General features: G+C 34.3%; 1 protein-coding gene across 1 annotated transcript in view; it reads left to right on the top strand.

Annotated features, from left to right (window-relative positions):
• NBEA (neurobeachin) overlaps positions 1-24,654 on the top strand; it is a 610,373-nt gene that overhangs the window by 130,954 nt on the left and 454,765 nt on the right. The window contains exons 14-17 of the mRNA XM_060080316.1: positions 481-560; positions 1,252-1,314; positions 1,411-1,508; positions 5,391-5,483. Coding sequence (XP_059936299.1) covers positions 481-560; positions 1,252-1,314; positions 1,411-1,508; positions 5,391-5,483 — 334 coding nt within the window. The remainder of the gene's footprint in view (positions 1-480; positions 561-1,251; positions 1,315-1,410; positions 1,509-5,390; positions 5,484-24,654) is intronic.

Consider the following 24,654-nt stretch of genomic DNA (forward strand, 5'->3'; position numbering starts at 1 on the left):
ACAAATAATTACATAGAGTGTCACTTTTCTATGGTTTGTTCTATAATGTGCGGATGAAAATGGAGAATGATTTTAAACATAGACAGGTAAGAAGAAGGTGGAAGAAATATTGGGGAAACTTGGATTTGAGGGGGAAAAGGGAACCTATTAAGTTAATAAAAGTAGGGAAATGTATCCATGTAAAGACTTGATATTATTTATTTATCAATGAATAGTAATATAATTTTTAAAAAGTAATTCTTTCCCCCAAATCTGACATTTAGTAAAAAATTGGAAATTGCCAAAAATCTGAAAATATTATTTATATTCTCTATTATTGAAATTGTACAGAATTAATACTAAGAAATATGATAATTATAATGAATATAACTTAAAGTATTCCATAATATCACAACATAATTGCATTAAGCTTATTATTAAGTAATAATAATGAGGGGTTTTATTGTTTGTTTTTTCTTTTTATTTTCTATTTTATTCTAGATGGTCCCCGGCCATCACAAAAAGAAATTGTATCACTACGGGCATTTATGTTACTTTTCCTGAAACAGCTTATATTAAAGGTAAAACAGTTTTATGTAATTCAAAATTGCAGTATATTAGATGAAAAGAATGTTTGGCAGAGTTTAAATCATTATTGTAAAATTAGTTTTACAACCTTTAATTCAGAATTGCTTTCAATATTCTGTAAATTTTAGTATTAACTTTTGTTGAACTTCACTTTGTGTTAATACTCTTTGAGGTCCTCTATCCTAAGGGGTGTAGCAGAAATGGACAAGGAACATATACATAAAAATTGAGCATGAAGATTTCATTCTAGAAAATGATCTGTGTTCCTGTTTGAGAAGACATATATTTTATCACATTAGGATTTTTAAAAGATTAAGATAAATAGAAAAGGTAAAATACACAGCAATTAATATTGTAAAGTTTTATGGTAATTTGCATTATTTTAAGAAAAGAATACATGATTAGAAAATAGTAATAATATATTTAGATCAAAATATAATAATTTTTTATAGTGAAGTCAGTCAAATGTTAGCAACTTTAGAAGAATAGGTACAATTTTCTAAATATTTACTTATTTAACTTGAAATAATATAGCCTATGAAATATGAAGTATCTAGATATTTTAATTAAAGCATCACTGCTTTTAAGTTGTCCATATTTTATTTTACAATGATCATTTTGATGGCTGTCTTTAATTAAAGTTTTAATTTTAGATTTAAATTAATTAATTTTTTAAAAAATTAGGATCGAGGGGTCAAGGAAGATGAACTTCAGAGTATATTAAATTACCTGCTTACAATGCATGAGGTAGGACATGGTCTGGGTCTTCTATTTTAATAATTTTATTCAATGCATTAGAAAACATTTATAACTAAATAAATATTGATGATCCTTATTATGCAGGATGAAAATATTCATGATGTGTTACAGTTACTAGTGGCTTTAATGTCAGAACACCCAGCCTCAATGATACCAGCGTTTGATCAAAGAAATGGAATAAGGTATGATTATACTATTAGTATTATTAGTAGGCTTTAATTGAGTACAGTTGTGCTTCCCAGAATAATCCCTATTCAGTTAACTTTTGAGTGTATATAGCAAAATCTTCCATATAAGAAGGGAATAGATGGAGAAAGCTGTTATTAATCTTCTAATACTCAAGGAAACTGATGAAGTGTATAGAAAATGGGTCTCGGGTCTCAAGAAGAGTAATTATATTGTTGTTGCTGTGGTAAGGACATTTTAAGTAGTGGGAAGAGCAAATATTTTGGCAAGAAGATGAGAGAGCATGGTATATTTCGACAAAAGAGAGTTCAAGAAAAGTCTATGAGTTTAGGCTCAAGAGCTAGATAGTGGCCAGGTTTGAAAGATCCATATAATGGTAAGAAGTTCAGATTTTATTTTATTGGTGATGAAAACTAAAGAATTTTGAATACAAAACTGATTTGCTCAGATTTCCATTTTGCTAGATTTACAATTAGCAATGTGGACAATGAGTTGGAGATAGATAAAACTGATGTAGCAAGATCAGTAGAGAGATTATTTTATTCATCAGTGTTAGAGATGACGAGCTAGGACAGTGGCAGTGTGATGGGAATGATGGAGATGAAATATTTTGGAACAAGAAGCCAAAACCAAAAGAATTTGAAAACTAACTTTACTTATGGTGATTGTAAAGGAATTATGTAGATAAGTAAAACATAGTTTCTTGGTTAGTATTCTTATTAACTTAAACCTAAAACCTAGCCCCTTAAGGAGTCTCCCATGTTATTTTTCTGGAGTCTGAGTTATTTGAATAAATAAGAAATCTAGGTTATGCCATGTGTACCTCACTGAACTTCCACAGGTTATAAAAAGAGTTTGGAAATAATATATTAGTAAATGTCAAGGGACTTTATTAGTGCTTCTTTTACTTGGCCATTTATATCAGCAAATAACAACTTTCTAGTCTTGAAGGACTTTCTTTTCAAATCAGAGAAGCAATCACTTTATTTCTATGTGGATATCTAACTTGTGACACCACTCTTACCTTTGAGTGTACAACCCATTGGGTTGCTAATCTATTTAAATAAGAAGATTGTACATTTAATTATTAACAACTACAAATGTATTTTATTGTGAGGTTTAACTGTATGAAATTGCTGAAACTTAAGTGACTTTACCAAATAAAGGCAATTTTATATGGTTCAAACTAATAATATAATACAAACAATTACACTCATTCTCCTTAAATTATATTTAGATTGAACACTTAGTATCCTTGAACTTAGATCCTAGTACTGGCTTTTTTTTTATTATATTAACTGATTAATTAAGAAATCAATTAAAAATATACTCATTACCCTTATGAATGATACCAACCTTCGATTGGTTAATATGGTGAAATGCAAAAATAGAATCCTCCTTTCCTTTGACACACTGGAAATAATGATCTTACAAGGGAGAGTGCTGTTTGGTAAGCTCTTTAGAGGATTGAAATAGTATCTTAACTGTATCACATGAAAAGATTGATTGAGCACAGTAAGTACAAAGGCCTTGTTGCTCATGGTTGACACCAGCCAAACATGTCACGTTGTTACCAGTGTGTTCAAAACAATCACAAACATGGAAAATGTGCTACTTTAGTTTTTCCACTTAAAAAGAATGTAGAGGATGTAGGCTCTGGTTTAGAATATGGAAAAAATAGACTTATTAGATATAAAATTTTAAATTCTGTATCCTAGAAAATAGGTACTAAAGGGTGACAGTTATGTATGGGGAAATTTTTGATTAATTATAATTCAAGCATGCTAAGAAATGAACACAAAGAATGAACTTAATTTAATTCTGGTAATACTTTAAGTGGACTTAAGGAAGACCTTGTGGTGATACTGAACTGAACATTAAAAAATGTAATATTTTTATATCTGAAAATCTTTAGAGAAAAGAATAGACAGTTTCTTTTTTCACATAGTTTAGATCATTTTCTGGCTGAATATAGTAAGCTGGAGCAAATGAATTAGGATTCACCTGTCTTATATTGTAAGTAAACAGTCATTAACTGATTCATCAGTAAGTTTCCTATTCATACTTTATCTTGGTTTTTGTAAGAAACACTTGTCTGGTTGTGAAAAAAATCCTGTGTAGCACAGATGTCTGATGGCCTTAGATGATTTCATATTTCAAATATTAAATCATAATTTCTGTTGATCTAAGGTGGACCTTATACCTTTTTACCCCTTTAACTCAGTTATTCCTAGAGAATAGGAATTCTGTGGGAGTTTCTGATTACATATCTGAGTATAGTCATATTTTTATGCTGTGAGGTTTTACTTTGGTTTTCAAGATTATTTTTGCTGTTGAATGTTCTTTGTTATGATTTCCTGAATATTTCTTTTTTTGACATGTATGATTTTTCTATTGTCATATTTGTCTTTTTTTCATTACTGCTGTTGGTCCTTAAAAGTTCTGAAAATGTATTTCAATGTAAATTTATATTCATTTAAGAACTTGAGGGTTTTGCAAAAAACTATCTTCTGAAGGAAATAATCACTGTAGAGTTTACTTCTTCTCATAATGTATTCTTCAGTAGTATAATTTTAAAAAAGTATTACCAACAATGTATTATTTTATTTTTTAAAGTCTAAGTTACTGTTAAACATAAAATAGATGTCATTAACTTTCAGTTATTTGTTCCTCTCTGTTAATGTCACTGAAATGACAGGAAAATCATACTGCATCTTCTCTTACCTGTTTTTGTGTTCAGCCTATATTACTTCACTTCAAAATATAAAATGGCATTTTACGTTTTACAAAGATTTTTTTTTTTTTTTTTTTTGCGGTATGCGGGCCTCTCACTGTTGTGGCCTCTCCCGTTGCGGAGCACAGGCTCCGGAAGCGCAGGCCCAGCAGCCATGGCCCACGGGCCCAGCCGCTCCGCGGCATGTGGGATCCTCCCAGACCGGGGCACGAACCCGTGTCCCCTGCATTGGCAGGTGGACTTCTCAACCACTGCGCCACCAGGGAAGCCCTTTACAAAGATATTTAATAGAATAAAGCACACCCTAATTTTATAGAGTCACCACTGCCACCCTCAGAGAACCTTCTTAAATTGTAGAATTAGTTGCAAAAGAATGTAGTTATTATTGCCCCCTTCTACCTTGTAGAAAAAATATTTGTTTTTATTTTTTGAAAAAAATGAGATAAAAATTTTGAAGTACATGTAAGTATTATAATGAATATATCCCTGCTGTTATATAGGATTTGAAGTGACTGTGTAAGTTAGGTCATGTGTTAGTTTATTGTAGAAACACATTAGGGTAGGAACCAAGAATTGGAAATCTATGAAGAAACAGGTTTGCTTCTTCTGCGACTTCCTCTATAGCTGCTTTATTCCTTCTGTATATAGACTCACCTTTGTGAACAAAACAAGGCTGTCCTATAGTTTCTCTTTTAAATCATTTCCTAATTCAAGAGCCCAACAAAGACTAGATATTGTTTCTCAGAACTCATTCCAAATTCTCAGAAAAGAAAAATAATTCAGCAGGTAGGTACCCATGGTCAGTTTAGCCATAACCAAGAAAAAAGGTCATTAAGTACGAATGACAGGGGAAATTCAAATAGAAGAAGAAATGTGGCTTAACTAAACACGGATCTTAAAATTGAAAGTGTTGTTTAGTGTGCTGGGAGGAAATACTTATGAACAACCAGTCATACTGTCCTTTTGAGGATGTATTTGAAGTCCAAATTTAAAGAAAATTAATGTGCTTATTTCCAACTTTTTCAAAGAATTTAAAAACCTGAGAGGTCTTTTATATATTTATAGTTTATTTGTAAAGTATACAGTGCTTATATTTTTAATATTCATAAGTACTCTAAATATCATTTATTTCTATATATTTTAGGGTAATCTACAAATTATTGGCCTCTAAAAGTGAAAGTATTTGGGTTCAAGCTCTGAAGGTTCTGGGATACTTTCTGAAGCATTTAGGTCACAAGTAAGTTGATGTTTTTCACAATGAATTGTAGAAATGTCTACTGAAACTGTATTTCTACTAGGTTTGTAACACATGAATTTGACTGGAATGATCTTACAATGGAAAATAATAACTTCTTGTGGTAAAAGTTGTAAAAATATTTTATGAAAGAATGATTTTTTAATAGTAGTTTATAGAACAAAATCACATTTAAGTAATATGGTTAATTCCTATTGGCCTACTGGAAAGAAAATACTGTTCTTTTTTTTTTTTTTTTTTTTTTTTTTTTGCGGTATGCGGGCCTCTCACTGTTGTGGCCTCTCCCGTTGCGGAGCACAGGCTCCGGACGCGCAGGCCCAGCGGCCATGGCTCACGGGCCCAGCCGCTCCGCGGCATATGGGATCCTCCCAGACCGGGGCACGAACCCGTATCCCCTGCATCGGCAGGTGGACTCCCAACCACTGCGCCACCAGGGAGGCCCGAAAATACTGTTCTTTTAAGGATATAATAAAATATTTCATCAAATAAAATAAAACACACAGGGATATGATTTCAAAGAAAACTTTCTTGACACTGGGAAATTGAGGTCTCCCTGAGAGCTGCTCTTTTGCTCACATGCTAAGTCAGTATTTGTCTGTCTGTATTCTTTTCTGACGTTGAGGTTTATTGTGATTTGAAAATCCTATAATATCTCTTTTTTCACCCGAAGTCCAGAATTTAGATGCTTTTAAAAATCACCTGCTGATATAATGAGTGTTTTCCATACTGTGTTGTCCTGTGCATGAATAGTCTTGTATAAATCCATTTTCTATACAAATGAGCCCAAGAAAGTAGTACTGCCGTTTAGTAATGATAGGTGGGGTTCCTCTCAGAACTTTAGAATTGCTAAATTTTTTTGGTATTTTGATTTACCAAGAGTTTATCGATAACACTGATGAAAACTGCACAACATTCAGATAAAACATCTCTAACATGCTAAATAGTCTAGAAGAGTAGATATTATTTTCATTTTGGTACCAAATCAGTGGTTAAGTAAGAGATAACAGAGATATTTATATCTATATCTATATCTATCTATCTGTCTATCTATCTATATATATATATATGGAGTATCTATATATATATATATATGGAGTAGTTCAACAAAACCAGGATTGTAGAAAAGAGTAATGTGCATCTGAGAAACTATAAGTGTACTAGGTGATAGAATACTGGGAGTGAGAGCGTATGCACCATTAACAAGAAGAGATAATGATCACTCATTTAACTTTGGTTAAGTAAAGGAAATTGACTGGGAATAATTAATAAAGGATTCTAACCCTATATGCAACTTCTTAAAAATTGTCAAGAAAACACATTTTAAAATATAGAAATGTGGAAAAGATAAACAAAATTAACCAGTACATGAAGAACAGTCACTGGAAAATACTGCTATGGAGTACACAATAAGTTTGATTAAAAACTTTACCGTAAGTTAAAAAAGTAAGAAATAAATGAATTGCTTCTGAGAAAGGGCAGCTACTAAACAGAATTTCAAGAAGTTGAAAGAACTGGTAGAATATCACTGAAATGTTGAATCGTGAGCTAAGAAAATTTTGAAAAAAATTGGTGGAAAAATCTATCACACAAAAATGGAATTGGAAGACACTCAAGGAAGAGAAACTCTGTGGATAGCATAGTAAGATACACAGAAGATAAAAATGAAAACAAAGCAAATAATGTGTGTGGATGAATATATGAGAGTTCAGAAGGATTAAAGAGAAAATGATTGATACAGAAGGCGCAGAAATTCCAAAAATGGCATAAATGGAGTTTCCAAATAAGAAAAGCAGACAATGTAATGAAACAAATATTTAAAGCTATAATTCAGTGAGGTCCTAATATAGATTTTGCCATCAGTATTAAAAGGGCACACTGTGTACCAGGAAAAATTTTCCTGAAATGGTTAGTATGAAAGTATACTATTGGATTTAAATATAAGTAAAAAAAAGTTCTTTTTTCAGCAGTGCACAAATTAAAGGAAAAAAATTGTCTGGCCTTAGACTTCTCTATGACAACTTTCAATATAGAAAATGTAGATACTCAAGTGAAGAAAATGGAAGCCAAAATATCCTTTAAATGAAAAGGGTGCTGCCAAACAATTTTTAACCGTATAAGGAACTGTTTTTCTGAATAATTCTTGAGAAAATTGCTGGGGGATTAAGTTCAGCCAATTAGGATTGACTGGACAGACTACAGCCAAGTACTACTGGTGAACACTGAATTAATTTAACAGTAAAACTAAGACTAAGACAAGTGTTTGAATTAGAGTAACAGACTGGAATTCCCTTTTTGTATGCCCTAATAAGGTAGAAATGCTACCGTTATAATGAATTGAGAAAGGACTAGGGAAAGGAGGCAAGTAGACAAAGTTCAGAGAGTCAAAGGATATCCATGTAAGCTAACAAATTAGAAATGCAGGCCTATTGAATAAAATTGGATGGCTTAAGAGAGAGGAAAATTTGAGTAAATATGCTGATTTTATCCTTGCTCAGAGTAGGGAAATACACTTCCTAAACACATAGAGGACTTCTTATTCCTTTAGAGGAGTTACAAAGATAAGCAGTTAAAACTGTAATGCTGACAAAATATTGAAAAAACTGTATGATTAAAACTGAGAACAATAGATGTAATGGAAGTTTTTAAAAAATCCATAAAATTCAGGAAGCATAACAAAATGTGACATATCTAACACCAAACATATCTGCTATAAAATAAATGTAAATGTACTGAAAATAAAAGGATGAGTAAAACTGTACTACATAAATACAAATGAAAAAAAAGCAGTAATCATGATCTTAATATTGGACAAATTAGAATTCAAGCCAAAAAAGCAGTAAACAATATAAACAAAGATACTTTATAACATTAAAAGTTGAAACTTTCATGAAACAGAAATTACAGGAGAAATAATCACTAATAATTTAAAACATTAAAACAAATTTTAATTCACCCCAGTCCATAAAAGGCAAAAGACAGAGTAATCTAAATAATAAGGTAAATCTGATTAATATAGCTTGAAGTTGGTACCATATTGATAAAGAATATAATAACTTCAAGTGCTCATGGAACATGCATGAAAATTTGACAGGGTGTAGTAGGCATCAAAGAAAAATTCCAAAACATAGGGACAAAACAGGCAGGATTCTCTTGTTAACATGCAATAAAATTAGAAAATAGGAACAAAATCAGAAACCAAAGTTTCTTCTACCTAGACATTTAAAATGTATTAAACAATTTTTGTGTCACAGAGAAATGCACACTAAAATTGCAGAATTTTTAGAAAACAACTTCAGAAAATCTGTGGGAGACAGCTAAAGAAGTGCTTAGAGGATTATCATAGCTGTAGACCAATAGAAAAGAAATAAAGAAAAAAAGAATTAAAATGTAAAAGTTAGATAAAGAATAACAGAATAAATGGAAATAATAGGAAAGTAGGAATTAATGATTTAGAAGACAATCATTTAAAAATCTGATTTTTAAAAATCATGATAGAAATGGATACATCACCATTAAGCAACTCAAGAAAGGGCAAAAATATGAATGTACAAAATAAATGATAATTTTCATAATTAATATAGAAACAGGAAATTAAAAGGATTTTACATGATAACTTTCATAGCTTTCCCTAGAAATTGATAAGACAACCCAGTAGAAAAATAGGCAAGGATATAAATGAACAGCTTGTAGAGGGAAATTACATGTGGCACGTAAACATATGAAAAGAGCTGATTTCTACTTGTAATAAGGGAAATATAATCTAAAACTAAAGTAAGACATCATTTTTCACACATTAGATGGATAGAAATATCAAAATTCAGCATCCATCTCTGTTAGCAAGGTTGTGGAAACAGCAAGCATCTCACACATTGCTAACTGGAACATAAATTAGTGTAACCCCGTGTGTAGTGCAATTTATTAATTTTGATCAATGTCCATCAAAATTACGAATACATATACTTTTTTTTTTTTTTTTTTTTTGCGGTATGCGGGCCTCTCACTGTTGTGGCCTCCCCCGTTGCGGAGCACAGGCTCCGGACGCGCAGGCTCCGGACGCGCAGGCTCAGCGGCCATGGCTCACGGGCCCATCCGCTCCGCAGCATATGGGATCCTCCCAGACCGGGGCACGAACCCGTATCCCCTGCATCGGCAGGCGGACTCTCAACCACTTGCGCCACCAGGGAGGCCCGAATACATATACTTTTTAACCCAGTAGTTCATTGCTTGCACATATGTGAAATGATGACTATTCAGAGTTATTCATTGTTGCTTTGTTTACAATAGTAAATGTTACAAGAAACCTTAAATTTCTATTAATAGAGGATTTGTTAATAAATAAGTTATAGTTCATTTATTAAATAGAGTACTATGCAGTTATAAACAAAACCAATGAGATAACTCTATATATACAGATATCACAACTATATTGTTAAAAGATTATAAAAATAGTATAGATGGATATGTATTAGATGCTATTTTTGTATAAAGAAGAGAATATGAGAATATAATACTTACGTTTGCAGTGAGAAAGTCTAGTAGAATTCATAAGAAATAAGAAACCAAGAACAGTGGCTTCTAAAGGGGCATTGGTAGAAACGAAGGTGGATGTAGATCATGTAAATATTTTAATCATGTGAATGTTACATATCGAAACAGTTTTTCAACAAAAAATTGTTTGAAAAACTACAAATATTAAATATAAAAAGCACCTTTAAAATCTTGGAAGAATTTTCAGTATTTATATTATTAATGGAGTTGGATTAAGTAAAATCAATGACCGATTAGTTAAAATGAGGAGTTATTTATTGGAGCAATGATGGAGCAAAAGGACTAAGGCTAACACTGAAATTAAGTGTTAGTTTAACCACTTACCTACACAGTTCAAATGATTCCTATCAATGTGACTATGAAGTTAAATTTAGTAGTCAAAAAATAACACTTAAAAGAAAGCATGGGGCTCCCCTGGTGGCACAGTGGTTGGGAGTCTGCCTGCTGATGCAGGGGACACGGGTTCGTGCCCTGGTCTGGGAAGATCCCACATGTCGCGGAGTGGCTAGGCCCGTGAGCCATGGCTGCTGAGCCTGCGCGTCAGGAGCCTGTGCTCCACGACGGGAGAGGCCACAACAGTGAAAGGCCCACATACCGCAAAAAAAAAAAAAAAAAAAAAAGAAAGCATGTACAGCTTGATGGTTAATACAGACAACTGGTTAATAAAATACAAGTAGTTCATCGGCTTAAGTTGGGCTGCCTAGGTTTGGATCCTAGCTTAGCCACGTGTCTTCTGAGTGGTTTAGAAACATCTTTGAGTCTCAGTTTTTAACCCTATAAATGAGTGAAATCATACTGCTTCCCTCATTGAGTTTTAAGGATAAATGATGTAATAGATGTAAAGAGGTCACAGTATATTGCTATACGTTAATTTAAATAGTTAACAAAAATGTAAGAGGTACAATTTAATGTGCAGTTTTGATAAAGGTAGAATATTTCTTCATTATGATAAGGTATCATAAATAGCTGACACCAAATATAAAAATGAAACACTAGCAGTATTCAAATAGCAGTCAGATGTTTCTACTATAACCTAATCATTACTAGTAATTATTATTCAAGATTTGAAACAAATAAAACACACAATCAGTAGCAGGAAATAGGTGTCTGTTTATAGGTAGTTTGATTATATACCTAAAAACCTAAGAGAAGGCCACCGCCATGACGTCGTGCCAGGATGGCTGCGAGGAGCCCACTGCTCATGGCTCACTGGCCCCGGGAGGGGGTTTGGGGGGACATTCCCAGCAGCTGCTCAAACTGTTCGTTTTGGGGATCCTCCCTGTTTCTCCCTGCTTGGCACTGGCTGCCAACATACACTTTTCCTTGGTGGAACGGAAACATTCATCTGGACGAGCTGACGAGCTCCAAGACTGACTAAAGGCAACATCTGGATGCAGTCGCCAGGAGTTCTGGTTGCTTTGACCACATCTAGCAGAGATGCAGAAAGCCTTACCAAAAGCCCAGTGCATTCATTGTGAAGCTGCCCAACACTTTTAGCACACCTGGGGTCAGTTAGGAGGGCAAAATGTCCATGAGAGCAGGATGAGCTCACCCCGTGCCTTTCAATGATCTCAAACATTTGCCATCTATCCCAGGACATGCAAAGTACCACCTACATGTGTATTGGATTTCTTGGATGTGGCGGGAGAAGGGGAGGAGAAGAACATGTTTCTACCATCTTTATATAGTAAATAAGTAATAAGGAAAGACTACAGTCCATCTACTAGGGTGAAGTACAACTCCACTTACTCTGACTAAGCAAGTTATATAATATCGGCCTCACTCTCCTCGTTGGTAAAACAAAAATAATAATAGTACCTGCCTCATGAAGCTTTTGAAGACTGATAAGATGACAAATGTAAAATGGCCGCACCAAGTAACTTCTCAAAGAATGTAGGCTAAAAGAATTAAGTTATTTTATCATATTCTCTCTGTGTCTTCTCCAACTTCTATGCAGAAAAGTCTCCTCCATTAAAAAACTTCAGACTTGATCTATGGTTCACCCTCAAAACTAACCACATCTCCACTTCTTTATTTTATTTTATTTTTTTTGATGTGAACAATTTTTAAAGTTTTTATTGAATTTGTTACAACATTGCTTCTGTTTTATGTTTTGGGTTTTTTGGCTGCAAGGCATGTGGGATCTTATCTCCTTGACCAGGGGTTGAACCCGCACCCTGCTGCATTGGAAGGCGAAGTCTTAACCACTGGACCACTGGGGAAGTCCCACCATCTCCACTTCTTTAAATGTCCAGTTCCTTGAAAGAGGAGTCTGCATGTGTGGTCCTGCCCTAGCTCCCATTCATGCTCACCACCTGCTCCCTCCCACACAATAAGTGATGAAGATCATTCATCAGTAGCCCTTGCCACCTGACTTGGAGTGTTTCCCAGGCCCCCCCACTGACATGCTGGACACAGGACTGGAGTGGGTCACTAGAATGTGGACAAACACTATATTTGCCACTTGTGAGCAGAAACTTTGAATGTGCTCACTTCCTTTACTTTCATTTTTCTTCCATGAGAACAGCATGGAAAAGAAAGGCTGCTGGTTTAGCCTGAGTCCTGGAATGAGAGGATGCCTTGAGCCCAGGAAAGCCCTCCAGAATTGCAGCCAAATCACAGGCTTCATTTCATTTCAGAAGACAATAAATGTTTTATTCTGTTGGAAAACAAAAACAAAAACAAAAACCTAAGAGAATCATCTTTAAAACTATTGAAACATGAGATATCACCCAAAGTCAGCGTCTCATTTGTGTTTGGAGGAGTCATTTGATAGTGAATCTGAATTGGGTTCATGGATGAAGCTAATCTGAAGTCTGGGTGGGGTAGTCTCTTCTAACACTGAGTTTATAATTTTTGTAAGTACCTAGGATACAGGTTGGGAGATAATCCATAGACTTTAATTGTCAGCTGAACTGGAGATAGGCTTGACATCTATCACAAATATTGAGAAGTCTGTTCTAAATAATATATGCAGCTATTCCCACCTCCTGAAGATGGAACTTAAATCCCCTCTCCTTGAGTGAGGGATGGATGTACTGGCTAACTTCCAAAGAATAGCAAAACATGACTCTTTTTCACTATTGAATAAGGTTAACATCACCAGTCATATGTCATGTTGATATCATGTATTCCCTGATGTAATATGATGAGAAGGGCACTTCATCTCTGTGATACTCTTCTAAAACATAAATAACCTCAGTCTAATCGTGAGAAAGCATCATACACCCTGAAATTGAAAGACGGTCTACAAAATACTTAACCAATACTCTTCAAAACTGTTAAAAGGCATGAAAAACAAGGGATGGGAAACTGCTACAAACCAGAGAAGTCTAAATGTAAAGTGGTATTCTGGATTGGATCCTGAACAGAAAAAAAGGTCATGGTGAAATCTACATAAAGTTTGTAGCTTAATTAATAATAATGTACTTATGTTGATTCTTAGTTTTGACATATGTACCATGATAAGGTAAGATGTTAACATATGGGGAAGCTGGGTGAATTATATATGGGAACTCTCTGTACTATCTTTTCAACTTTTCTGTAAATCTTAAAATTTTCCAAAATAAAAAGACATATAAACTTGAGAAACCCTACCTTTGATATATGCTTGAATAGAAAGCCAAACTGTTCCTTAATGGAGGTGGCTTAATTACAGTTATTCGCAGGACAGAATTCTAACAAATGGTTCAAACAGATGATCAAAATGCCCAATGCTATACCATACTAAAGCTATAATAATTTTAGCTTCTAAAAATTTTAAAGCACATACTATTTAATGTTTACTGTGGAAATAAAAATTTCTCAACCAAGTATGTTTGTTTAATGTCTTAACTTCAAACAATGTAACTTCTGGATGAATTCTCCAAGATAATCACACTCTAAAAGGCACTGTTGGGCTTCCCTGGTGGCGCAGTGCTTAAGAATCTGCCTGCCAGTGCAGTGGACACAGGTTCGAGCCCTGGTCTGGGAAGATCCCACATGCAGTGGAGCAACTAAGCCTGTGTGCCACAACTACTGAGCCTGCACTCTAGAATCCATGAACCACAACTACTGAGCCCACGTGCCACAACTACTGAAGCCCGCACACCTAGAGCCCATGCTCCGCAACAAGAGGAGCGACCACAATGAGAAGCCTGCGCACAGCAATGAAGAGTAGCCCCCGCTCGCCACAACTAGAGAAAGGCTGCATGCACCAACGAATACGCAATGCAGCCAAAAATAAATAAATAAATAAATAAATAAATAAATAAATAAATTTAAAAGGCACTGTTGGTAGTTAAATGAATCAACATGCTATTAGTTGTTTGTTACAGGCCTGTTACATGTTGACAGTTGTTTAACCTAATAGCGTCTTTCTTTTTTGGACTAGCTTAAATTAGTCCAGTTTATCTGGCAGAGCCAGTTGTCTGTTAGTAAAAAGTAGTGGTGCGGATTCTGGGGATACAGCAGTTCAAAAAGAAAGCTTCCTCCTCATCTACTCTCAACTTCAAGCTATTTGGCTCTCTTCTGCCAAAATGGTGGCTCTTGTGTGTACAAATGAGTCTTGATGTTCTGTTGGGGTACCAGTAGAGAAAAATGGCAACTCGTGAGGGATTTTTTCTCTCCCATGGGAATGACAAACAGCTGAAGAACTATGTTAGCAGCCTAAGGTAAAGACTAAAAAGCAGCAAATTTTAAGAGATGTTTTGATCTCAGATATCTCTGCCTCCCATTCTCTCTCCTCTCCTCTGTCTTCCAAGGAATATTAACATTGGCTTCTATTTAAGTTACCACCAGAATGCCAAGAGGTACCTGAATTGATGGGATGAATTTTCCCTGTCCTTGAACTTGTGGGAGTGTAAGAATATTGGAGTGCTAGAATGCTGGCTTCAGGACTTACAGCATGCTAAGTTTTGTACTACAGATCAGTGCACTTAGAGGGACCTTTGCCTTACAACATGTGCAGGGATCTCATCATTTAAAATTTATAGTAGGGAGATCTAAGTGCAACAGTGTGAAAATGGAAGATAACAACTCAGTTGAAGGGGCATAGCAACCAGAGACAGGAGATAAGAGAGAATCATCAAATTATGTACTCAATGAAATAGAACTAGTGTGGAAGCTATCATGGAACCTTTGAATTTTACCTTTAAAAAGTGCATCTGAGGGCCTCCCTGGTGGCGCAAGTGGTTGAGAGTCCGCCTGCCGATGCAGGGGATACGGGTTCGTGCCCCGGTCTGGGAGGATCCCATGTGCCGCGGAGCGGCTGGGCCCGTGAGCCATGGCCGCTGAGCCTGCGCGTCCGGAGCCTGTGCTCCGCAACGGGGGAGGCCACAACAGTGAGAGGCCCGCATACCGCAAAAAAAAAAAAAAAAAAAAAAAAAAAGTGCATCTGAGATTCAAGTAGAGCACCAAAGGTGACATTCTGCCTCTTTATATCATTATTTTTCCCTATTCACCCAAATTAGTGAACTGGAAGATCTCAAAGCATGGACCAAAAACATAAAATGAGAAACTATATAAAGGCATAGGAGACTTAACATGTGACTAATAAGAATAATTGGAGAAGAAAAACAAGGGGTAAAACAAGATATCCTGAAACACTTTGTACTACTAAGAACTTAGAAATGTTGGGTAAAATATAGCAAAATTCCTTTCAGATGTATAGCTGGGTACACAAAAGTAAGGGAAATTCTCATGTCAAAAATGAAGATCAGACATAATAGAAGTTATAATTCTTAAGAAACAAGATCATATTGAAACTAACCATTCAGCTTTTAAACAAATAATCAGAAGTAACTTCTGGAAATGAAAAGGCACTAACTAAAATTAACAGCTCCATGGGCATGTTAAACAGTTTATACAGAAATTAAGAAAGAATTGGTGAACTAGAAGAAATGAAGAAACTATGTAAAAGCATCATCAAGAGACAAAGATGATAAATAGGAAAGAAGATTAAGGATATAGAGAAAGAATGAAAGATTTCATAGAATAAAATATCAATACCTAGGAATAAATTTAACCAAGGAGGTTGAAATATCTTTATACTGAAAACTGTAAGACATTGGTGAAAAAAAATGAAGAAGACACAAACAAATGGAAAGATATACCATGCTCATGGATAGGAAGAATCAATATTGTTATGTCCATTTTATCCAAAGTGATCTACATATTTAATGCAATTGCTATCAAAATGCCAACGGTATTTTTCACAGAAATAGAACAAATAATTCTAAAATGTGTATGGAACCACAAAAGACCCTGAATAGCCAAAGCAATCTTGAGAAAGAACAAAGATGGAGACATCACACTTCCTGATTTTAGATTATAATCCAAATTTACAGTATTCAAAACAGTGTGATCTTAGCATAAAAACAGACACATAAATCGATGGAATAAAATAGCCCAGAAGTACACCCACACATATATGGCCAACACTTTATGACAAAGGAGCCAAGATATACAGTGAGGAAGAATAATCTCTTCAATAAATGATGTTGGGAAAACTGGACAGCCACATGCAAAAGAAGGAAACTGGAACTCTAGCTTACATATTAGATAAAAATTAACTCAAAATGGATTAAAGACTTGAACATAGCACCTGAAAACGGGGGGTAAACTCCTTGACATCATTCTTGGCAATGATATTTTGGATTTGACAACAAAAGCAAAAATAAACAAGTGATTATATCAATCTAAAAAGTTTCTGCACAGCAAAGGAAAGTCAACATATGAAAAAACAACCTACTGATGGGAGAAAATATTTGCAAATCATTTCTCTGATAAGCTATTAATATATAAAATATATAAAGACTTCATACAATTTAGTAACAAACAAGCAATCCAATTAAAAAATGGGCAGAGGATCTGAATAGACATTTTCCAAGGAAGACATACAACAGGTACATGAAAACATGCTCAGCATAACTAATGCAAGTCTAAGCCACAATCAGATATCACCTCATACCTGTTAGATTGGCTGTTATCAAAAAGAAAAGAGATAACAGTGAGGATATAAAGAAAAGGGAATCCATGTGCACTGTTGGTATGAATATAAATTGGTGCACCCACTATGGAAAACACTATGGAGATCCCTCAAAAAATTAAAAATAGAACTACTATATAATCCAACATTGTCACTTCTGGGACTATATCCGAAGGAATTGAAATCACTATCTTAAAGAGATTTCTGTACCCCCATGTTCATTACAGCATTATTTACAAATAGCCAGGACATGGAAACAACCTAATTGTTCATTGACAGACGAATGGATAAAGAAAATGTAGATACTTAGATTGTAGTTTTCTCTGTTTCTATATATAAAATGGAATAATATCCAGCCATAACAAAAAAGGCAATCCTGTCATATGCCACAACTTAGATGGACCTTGAGGGCTCTATACTAAATGAAATAAATCAGACAAAGACAAATACGATATCATCTCACTTATGTGTGGAATCTGTAGAAACCAAACTCATAGAAACAGAGAACAGATGGGGGTTTCCCATAATCTGCAGGGTAGAGACTGGGAGAAATGAGTGGATGTGGTCAAATGGTACAAGCTTCCAGCTGTAAGATAAATGAGGTCTGGAGCTGAAGTGTACAGCATGGTGACTATAGTTAACAATACTGTATTGTGTAGTATTTAAGAGTTGCTAAGAGAATAGATCTTAAACATTTTCATCACAAGAAAGAAAATTTTGCAACTATGTAAGGTGATGGTGTTAACTAAACTTGTGGTAATTATTTTGCAGTATATACATGTATCAAAGCATTATGTTGTACACCTTAAACTAATGCTGTGTTGTTATATGTCAATTACATCTCAATAAAACTGGGGAGGAGTGGAGCTGATAGGCAGTTGTAACAAATGTACCTCTCTGTTGGAGGGTGTTGATAGTGGGGAGAGGCCATACATACATGGCATACATGGGGCCCCCCGGGGGAATATGGGTAATCTTTGTACTTTCTGCTCAATTTTGCTGTGCACCTAACACTACTCTAAAAAATAAAATCTGTTTAAAAGCATGTGTTGGGGGAGAAGCTGATAGGGAAATAAGAAACTAAAACAAAGTTTACTTGTTATTGGGGCAGGGGGCAGTGTGAATGAGGAGGAAAGGGTATGAGTTGGGTTTCAAACCTCTCTGTATCTGTTTATGTCATCATTATTTTTTACCCAGGTAAAAGTATTACGTATTTTAAAAACTTAATAATAAAACCTGGCAGGGCTTCCCTGGTGGCGCAGTGGTTGAGAGTCCGCCTGCCGATGCAGGGGACATGGGTTCGTGCCCCAGTCCGGGAGGATCCCGCATGCCGCAGAGCGGCTGGGCCCGTGAGCCATGGCTGCTGAGCCTGCGTGTCTGGAGCCTGTGCTCCGCAACAGGAGAGGCCACAACAGTGAGAGGCCCGTGTACCGCAAAAAAAAAAAAAAAAAAAAAAAAAGCTGGCAAACCAATATTTAAATAGACCAAACTAAACTTTAAGGGAAAAAATTTAATGAAGCTAAAGAGGGGCATCATGTAATGAAAAAAGTATAATTCAGCCAGGAAGTTAAAACAATGTCATATTTATATATGCTGAACAGCATAGATGAGGTATCGAAAGCAAAACTGACTAGATTTGAAAGATAAATCAAAATAGTTTAGAGGTTTTAACGTATTCTTTTTAAAAGAGCCATCACAAAGTATAAATTTTTTTTTTTTTGCGGTACGTGTGCCTCTCACTGCTGTGGCCTCTCCTGTTGCGGAGCACAGGCTCCGGACGCGCAGGCTCTGCGGCCATGGCTCACAGGCCCAGCTGCTCCGTGGCATGCGGGATCCTCCCAGACTGGGGCACGAACCCGTGTCCCCTGCATCAGCAGGCGGACTCTCAACCACTGCGCCACCAGGGAAGCCCCAAAGTATAAATTTGAACCAAAAAAATCCATTGGCTTGATTAGGATATACGTTCTCCTCAAGAACAGACAAAACTATTCAAATGAGGCCATAAAAATTGACTCCATAAATTTAAATAAATTATTATCATATAGATGACTTCTCACCCACAGTATGATTAAACAAGAAACCAGTGATAAAAATCAAACTAAGAAAATGGGGATATACATATTTTAAATAACCATAACATGACATCATTGTGCAGATAATAAAATACTTAGAATCAAAAGATATTAATATGTTTGCATATTTATACTTTTGAGAGTTGGCCTAAATGGTATTGGAGGCAACTTACAGCTCTAAATATTACAATAAATGAAGAAACATGTTTTGTCTTTTTTCCCCTAGATTCTAAATGTTATGCTGAATGTAAGAGTACTTTAACATTAGGATATCTTTTAATATGGTCTACTTATTAACAAATTACAGAATAGCTATATAATCATAATGGGTACAAAAAACTTTTTGTAAAATTAATTACGCATTCATCATAAAAATTCTTAGGAAACCACGAATATAAAATTATTTATTTTAACCTGATAACATGTATCTACCCAAAACTTAGCACAGACCTATTTAGTGGTGAAATGTTAGAAATAATCCTTTGCATAACTAACAATTAATCAAAGCCTGTTTTCACCACTCCTGTTCAACATCATGTTGAATAATATAATGACATTTATAGGACACTGTACCTAAAGACAGCAGAATTGTTTTCAAGCTTCATTTGCAACATTCTCCAGAATATAATATAGGTTGGGCTGTAGTACATAAAACAAGTTTCAGTAAATCTAAAAGAATTGAGGTCAAACAAACTATGTTCTGACTACAACAAAATTAAATTAAAAATCAACAAAAAAGAGATTTGAGAAATTGCTAGATAGAGTAAATAGCACACTTCTAAATAACTCCTGGATCTAAAAAGAAATCACAAAGAAAGATAGAAAATAATTTGATTTGAATAAAAGCAAAACCACAGCACATAACAATTTATTGAATCCTAATGCATTGCTGATGAGAATGTAAGATTCTCCAGCTGCGTTCCAAGAGGGTTTTCTAATTTCTTAAAAAATGTAGCACTTATTATACAACCAGATATTTCTATATTTAGGTGTCTGCCCAGGGAAGATGACATCATATGTTCACAGCTAGACTTGTGCATGAATGTTCTTGGTACCGTTATTCATAATAGGCAAAAACTTGAGACTATCCAAAGTTCCACCAAATGGTGAATAAATAAATGAAATATCATAGGCCCATATGATGGAATACCATTACACAATTGAAAGGAAATGAATTACTGATGCATACTATGACATGAATGAGTTCCTAAAAACATTATGCTAAATGAAAGAAGCCAGATGCAAAAGACTGTATATTGTATGATTCCATTTATATGAAATATCCAGAATGCAGGTTGGTGGTCACATGGGGCTAGTGATGGAAGTGGGGATTGCCTACAGATGGGCACAAGGGAACTTTTTAGGGTGATGAAAATGTTCTAAAACTGGATAGTAGTGATGATTGCATGACTCTATAAGGTCTTTAAGAAAGCACTGGCTTGTACACTTATAAAATTTGTGAATTTTATGGTGTGTATATTATACCTCAATAAAGCTAATAAAAACTTTAAAAACAAAATTTAAAACTCTTAGCAAATGTAGGATAATAGTGTTATTGCCTTGGATTAAGGAAGGGTTTGTAAACTACTAAGTAAACATACATACATCATCTAGGAAAAATTTGATAAATGTGATCATTAAAATATAACATGTTTTAAAACCATAAGAAGTGAAAAGACGAGCCACAAAGTGAAAGGTGATATTTGCAGTTTATTTGTAATGCAGTGGGTTTGTATCCTGACCCTATGAAAAATCATGCAAACTAATAAGAAAAAGAAAAACCATTAGGAGAATGAAGAATATAAACAGTTCACTGAAGAGCAAACTTGATTTGGCTAATAAGCATATGGAAAGATACTCGACTTCGGTAGCAATCAAAAGTACAAAATTTTAAAGTTACCTTTAATACCCACTAGGGTGATAAGCTTTAAAATTTTTGACAGTATCAGGTGTTGGCGAGGATATGCTAAGAGACTTTCAGATCACTGGTGGAGTTGTATAATTGTTACAATCACATTGGGGAACAATTTGACAGTTTTCAAAAAGATGAAGCTACTCTATGACTAATTATTAATTGTCTCCGTGACATGGGGACATTCATGTATGTGCACAAATGCTCAATGTAACATCATTGGTAATAATGAAAAGTTGGAAACAACGTAAAAGAATATCAGTAGGATAACAGAAATGAATTTAGGTATATTCATACAATTGGATATATTCAACTTTGAAAATGAATTAACAAAAGTTAACTTTCATAAACCTAATATGAAGCAATAAAGCAAGTTGTAGAAGGATGTATAGTAGTGATATCATTTATCTAAACTTCAAAAATATGAAAATATAAAATAAATAGTTTAGGAATAGGTACATATCTAATAAAAGTATAAAGACATGCATGGCTATATAACAGCAAATTCATGATATCATTTACCCCAAAACATAGTGAAAAGGATGGGCTCATGGACAGGTACCCAGAAGTGCTTATTTTAATACTTTATTTCTTAAGTTGTAGTAATGGTGGCTACATGAGTATTTATTATAGGATTTCCTTTCTTTTTAAAAAATCAGATCTTAAAAAAATAAATGGGTAAGGAAAGGGATAACAGAAAAAGAATTCAGAACTTCGTTGGCATTATAGAAATCAGATGTGATCTGAAAGCACAAAATAGAATCAGTTGAACTTGAAGTTAAAAGTTCAAAACAAAAAATTAGAAGACATTATACATTGATGAAAGGCACAGTTTAAGTAGATGATATTATGGTCATAAGCCTCAAAGCATCAAATATTGCATTCAAATATGTAAGGAAAACCATTAGAGATGCTATAAGTAATTGATGAGATACAATAGTCTAGACAGTATTTCTCCTTCAGAATGAGGACAATTGAATAGATAACATATAAAGATAGAGAAATTGAGTATATATTCATAAAACTTGACTCAGTAGATATATGTTCAATCTTACATGCTTTGAAAATATACTTTATGGCTATAGGATATTTACTAAAATAAAAAATAATGTCCTTGACCATAAAGTAAACAATGTGGACACAGTAGAGATTTTACTGGCACCATTTTCTGACCGTAAGGTAATAAAATTAGAAATTAAAAAAAAATTGAGCAAAAAAAATTTCAACTATTTAGAAATTAAGAAACGTTCCCAAAAACCTGCTAGTGAAGAGAAGATAATAAAATGAAAATAAGTTCTTTAAAATTATCTATGCATCAGCAAAAACATACTCAGAAGTAAATACTTCCAATATTGAAGAAAAAGATAATGATAGGAATGTATACTCATATTGCAGCATTGATTAAAGGACAGCAGAGTAAGCTAGGAAGTACAAATTAATAAAGGTGAAGACTGGCATCAAGAAAAAATAAAACAAAAACTGTTGAAGAGATCACTGACTACAAGAGTAATTTTATTGAAGGAATCAATAAAATGGATAAAACTTTTTCATATGTCGTTAATATAAAATGGAAAAATTTGGGAATGAAGAAGGGCCTTCAGAATTATAGGCCAGATTATAGTAATTATAAGAAAATATGTTATGACAGCATACAAGATGTTCACTTCTAGTCCTTGGTAATAACATCATTTTGCTACAACTATTTTTAAATACTTTTTTGGGGGGTTCTCTATACATATACATACTACTCCTTCCATCAGATAAAAGGTGGGAAGAGGGCCTCCCTGGTGGCGCAGTGGTTAAGAGTCCGCCTGCCGATGCAGGGGATGCGGGTTCGTGCCCCGGTCTGGGAGGATCCCATGTGCCGCGGAGCGGCTGGGCCCGTGAGCCATGGCCGCTGGGCCTGCGCATCCGGAGCCTGTGCTCCGCAACGGGAGAGGCCACAACAGTGAGAGGCCCGCATACTGCAAAAAAAGAAAAAAAAAAAAAAAAAAAAAAAAAAAAAAAAAAAAAAAAAAAAAAGGTGGGAAGAGTAAGATCACTAATAAACAAGGTAAAAGTACCGGTGCACAGAACATAATTCTGTTTTGCTTCACTAGTAATCACTATCTGATATTTCAACAGAACCATGCTATGGTCCTTTAGTTCATAGTTGTGTTTTGATACAATTTCTCATAAACACCGACAGATGCATGTATTATTGAGTTCCTGTAGCTTATCCATTCTTAACCTCAAAGTAAAAGGCTGAAGAAATTTAGGTTAAAACCTCAAAAAATTTTACAATTCTCCTGGTAGATTAAAGGAGTTTGAAAAGTATAATACTGTCCATTATTTGAATAACTAATGATTCTTAACTATAGAATAATATATAGAATAGTAGCCTAAAATGATCTTACTTTCAGTTTATTAGAAAGGAAATTGAAAATGTAAATAATATTTTAATGTATTTCCTGAAAATCATGAAAAAATTTAGTAGCTGCAGTAAGGAAGAGCTATACCATGTAGCTTAATTGAAAGACTCAGATATAGATAGATTTGTATTGAACTGAACTTATAAACCTAATGCAGTTTTGATAAAAATTCCAAGTTTTCTTTAAAAAATTTCAAAAATTGTTGTAAAGCTAACTCAGGTGAACAAACAAGTAAAAAAAAGTCAGTGAAAGATTAAAAAATAAGTATAATGAGTGTGTATTGTGATAAGTCTAGTAGACCTTATACGAAGGAATGAACTAAAAAAAAGAGGTGAATAGAAACCCCAGGTACACATGCTAATGTATGTATGTTTAGATATGAGGAACATTATTAAAATGTGAATTATTCAATAATTAGCAGCAAAAAACTGTTTAATTTATGAATTGGAGTCTTACCCCAAACCATGTTTCCTCTCTCATCTTTTCTCTCCAAGCCCTAATTTTTGCATTTGACTGTTTTATTATTATTATAATACATAGGATTGGTGAAACTGCTGGTAATTTGTACCTTGATGTTGGAGTATGAATGTACATATTTTTGGAGGTCATAAACTTCAAAGTCTCATAAAATAAAATTAAACTTAAAAGTTTTAACCTTATAATTTTCATTACAAGAATTTATCCTAAGGAAATGACTATGGGTATGCTGAAGGATTTATGTAAAAGGACAAAGTTTTGTTTATGGTAGAAAAAAATTTGAAAATAACATAAATGGCCAACAGTAGTGAATGGATAAATTATGCTACATTCTAGTTATAAACTATATTTAATAACTGACATTTTAAGACATAATATTGTTGTTTTACAGGTGACAAGCTACAAATTATCTTATGTAGAATTATTTCCATTGTATTGATATCATCTATATCTATCTATCATATACTTATGTGCAACGTAATTAGTCTGAAAAACATCAACTGATATTTATAATGATTATCTGGGTTATAGAATTATGGGTTTTCTTTTTTTTCTTTGTCCTGTTCCAACATATTCTCTAAATTTGTTACAAGAAGTATTTTTTGGTCATCCCCCCCAAAATACTTGTTTTGTGAAGAAGGAAATTGGGGTGTGTTTTTGTTTGTTTGTTTGTTTGTTTGTTTGTTTGTTTTTGCGATACGCGGGCCTCTCACTGCTGTGGCCTCTCCCGTTGCGGAGCAGAGGCTCCGGACGCGGAGGCCCAGCG

The sequence above is a fragment of the Mesoplodon densirostris genome, chromosome 17 (assembly GCF_025265405.1).
Source record: "Mesoplodon densirostris isolate mMesDen1 chromosome 17, mMesDen1 primary haplotype, whole genome shotgun sequence".
Taxonomy (NCBI): Eukaryota; Metazoa; Chordata; class Mammalia; order Artiodactyla; family Ziphiidae; genus Mesoplodon; species Mesoplodon densirostris.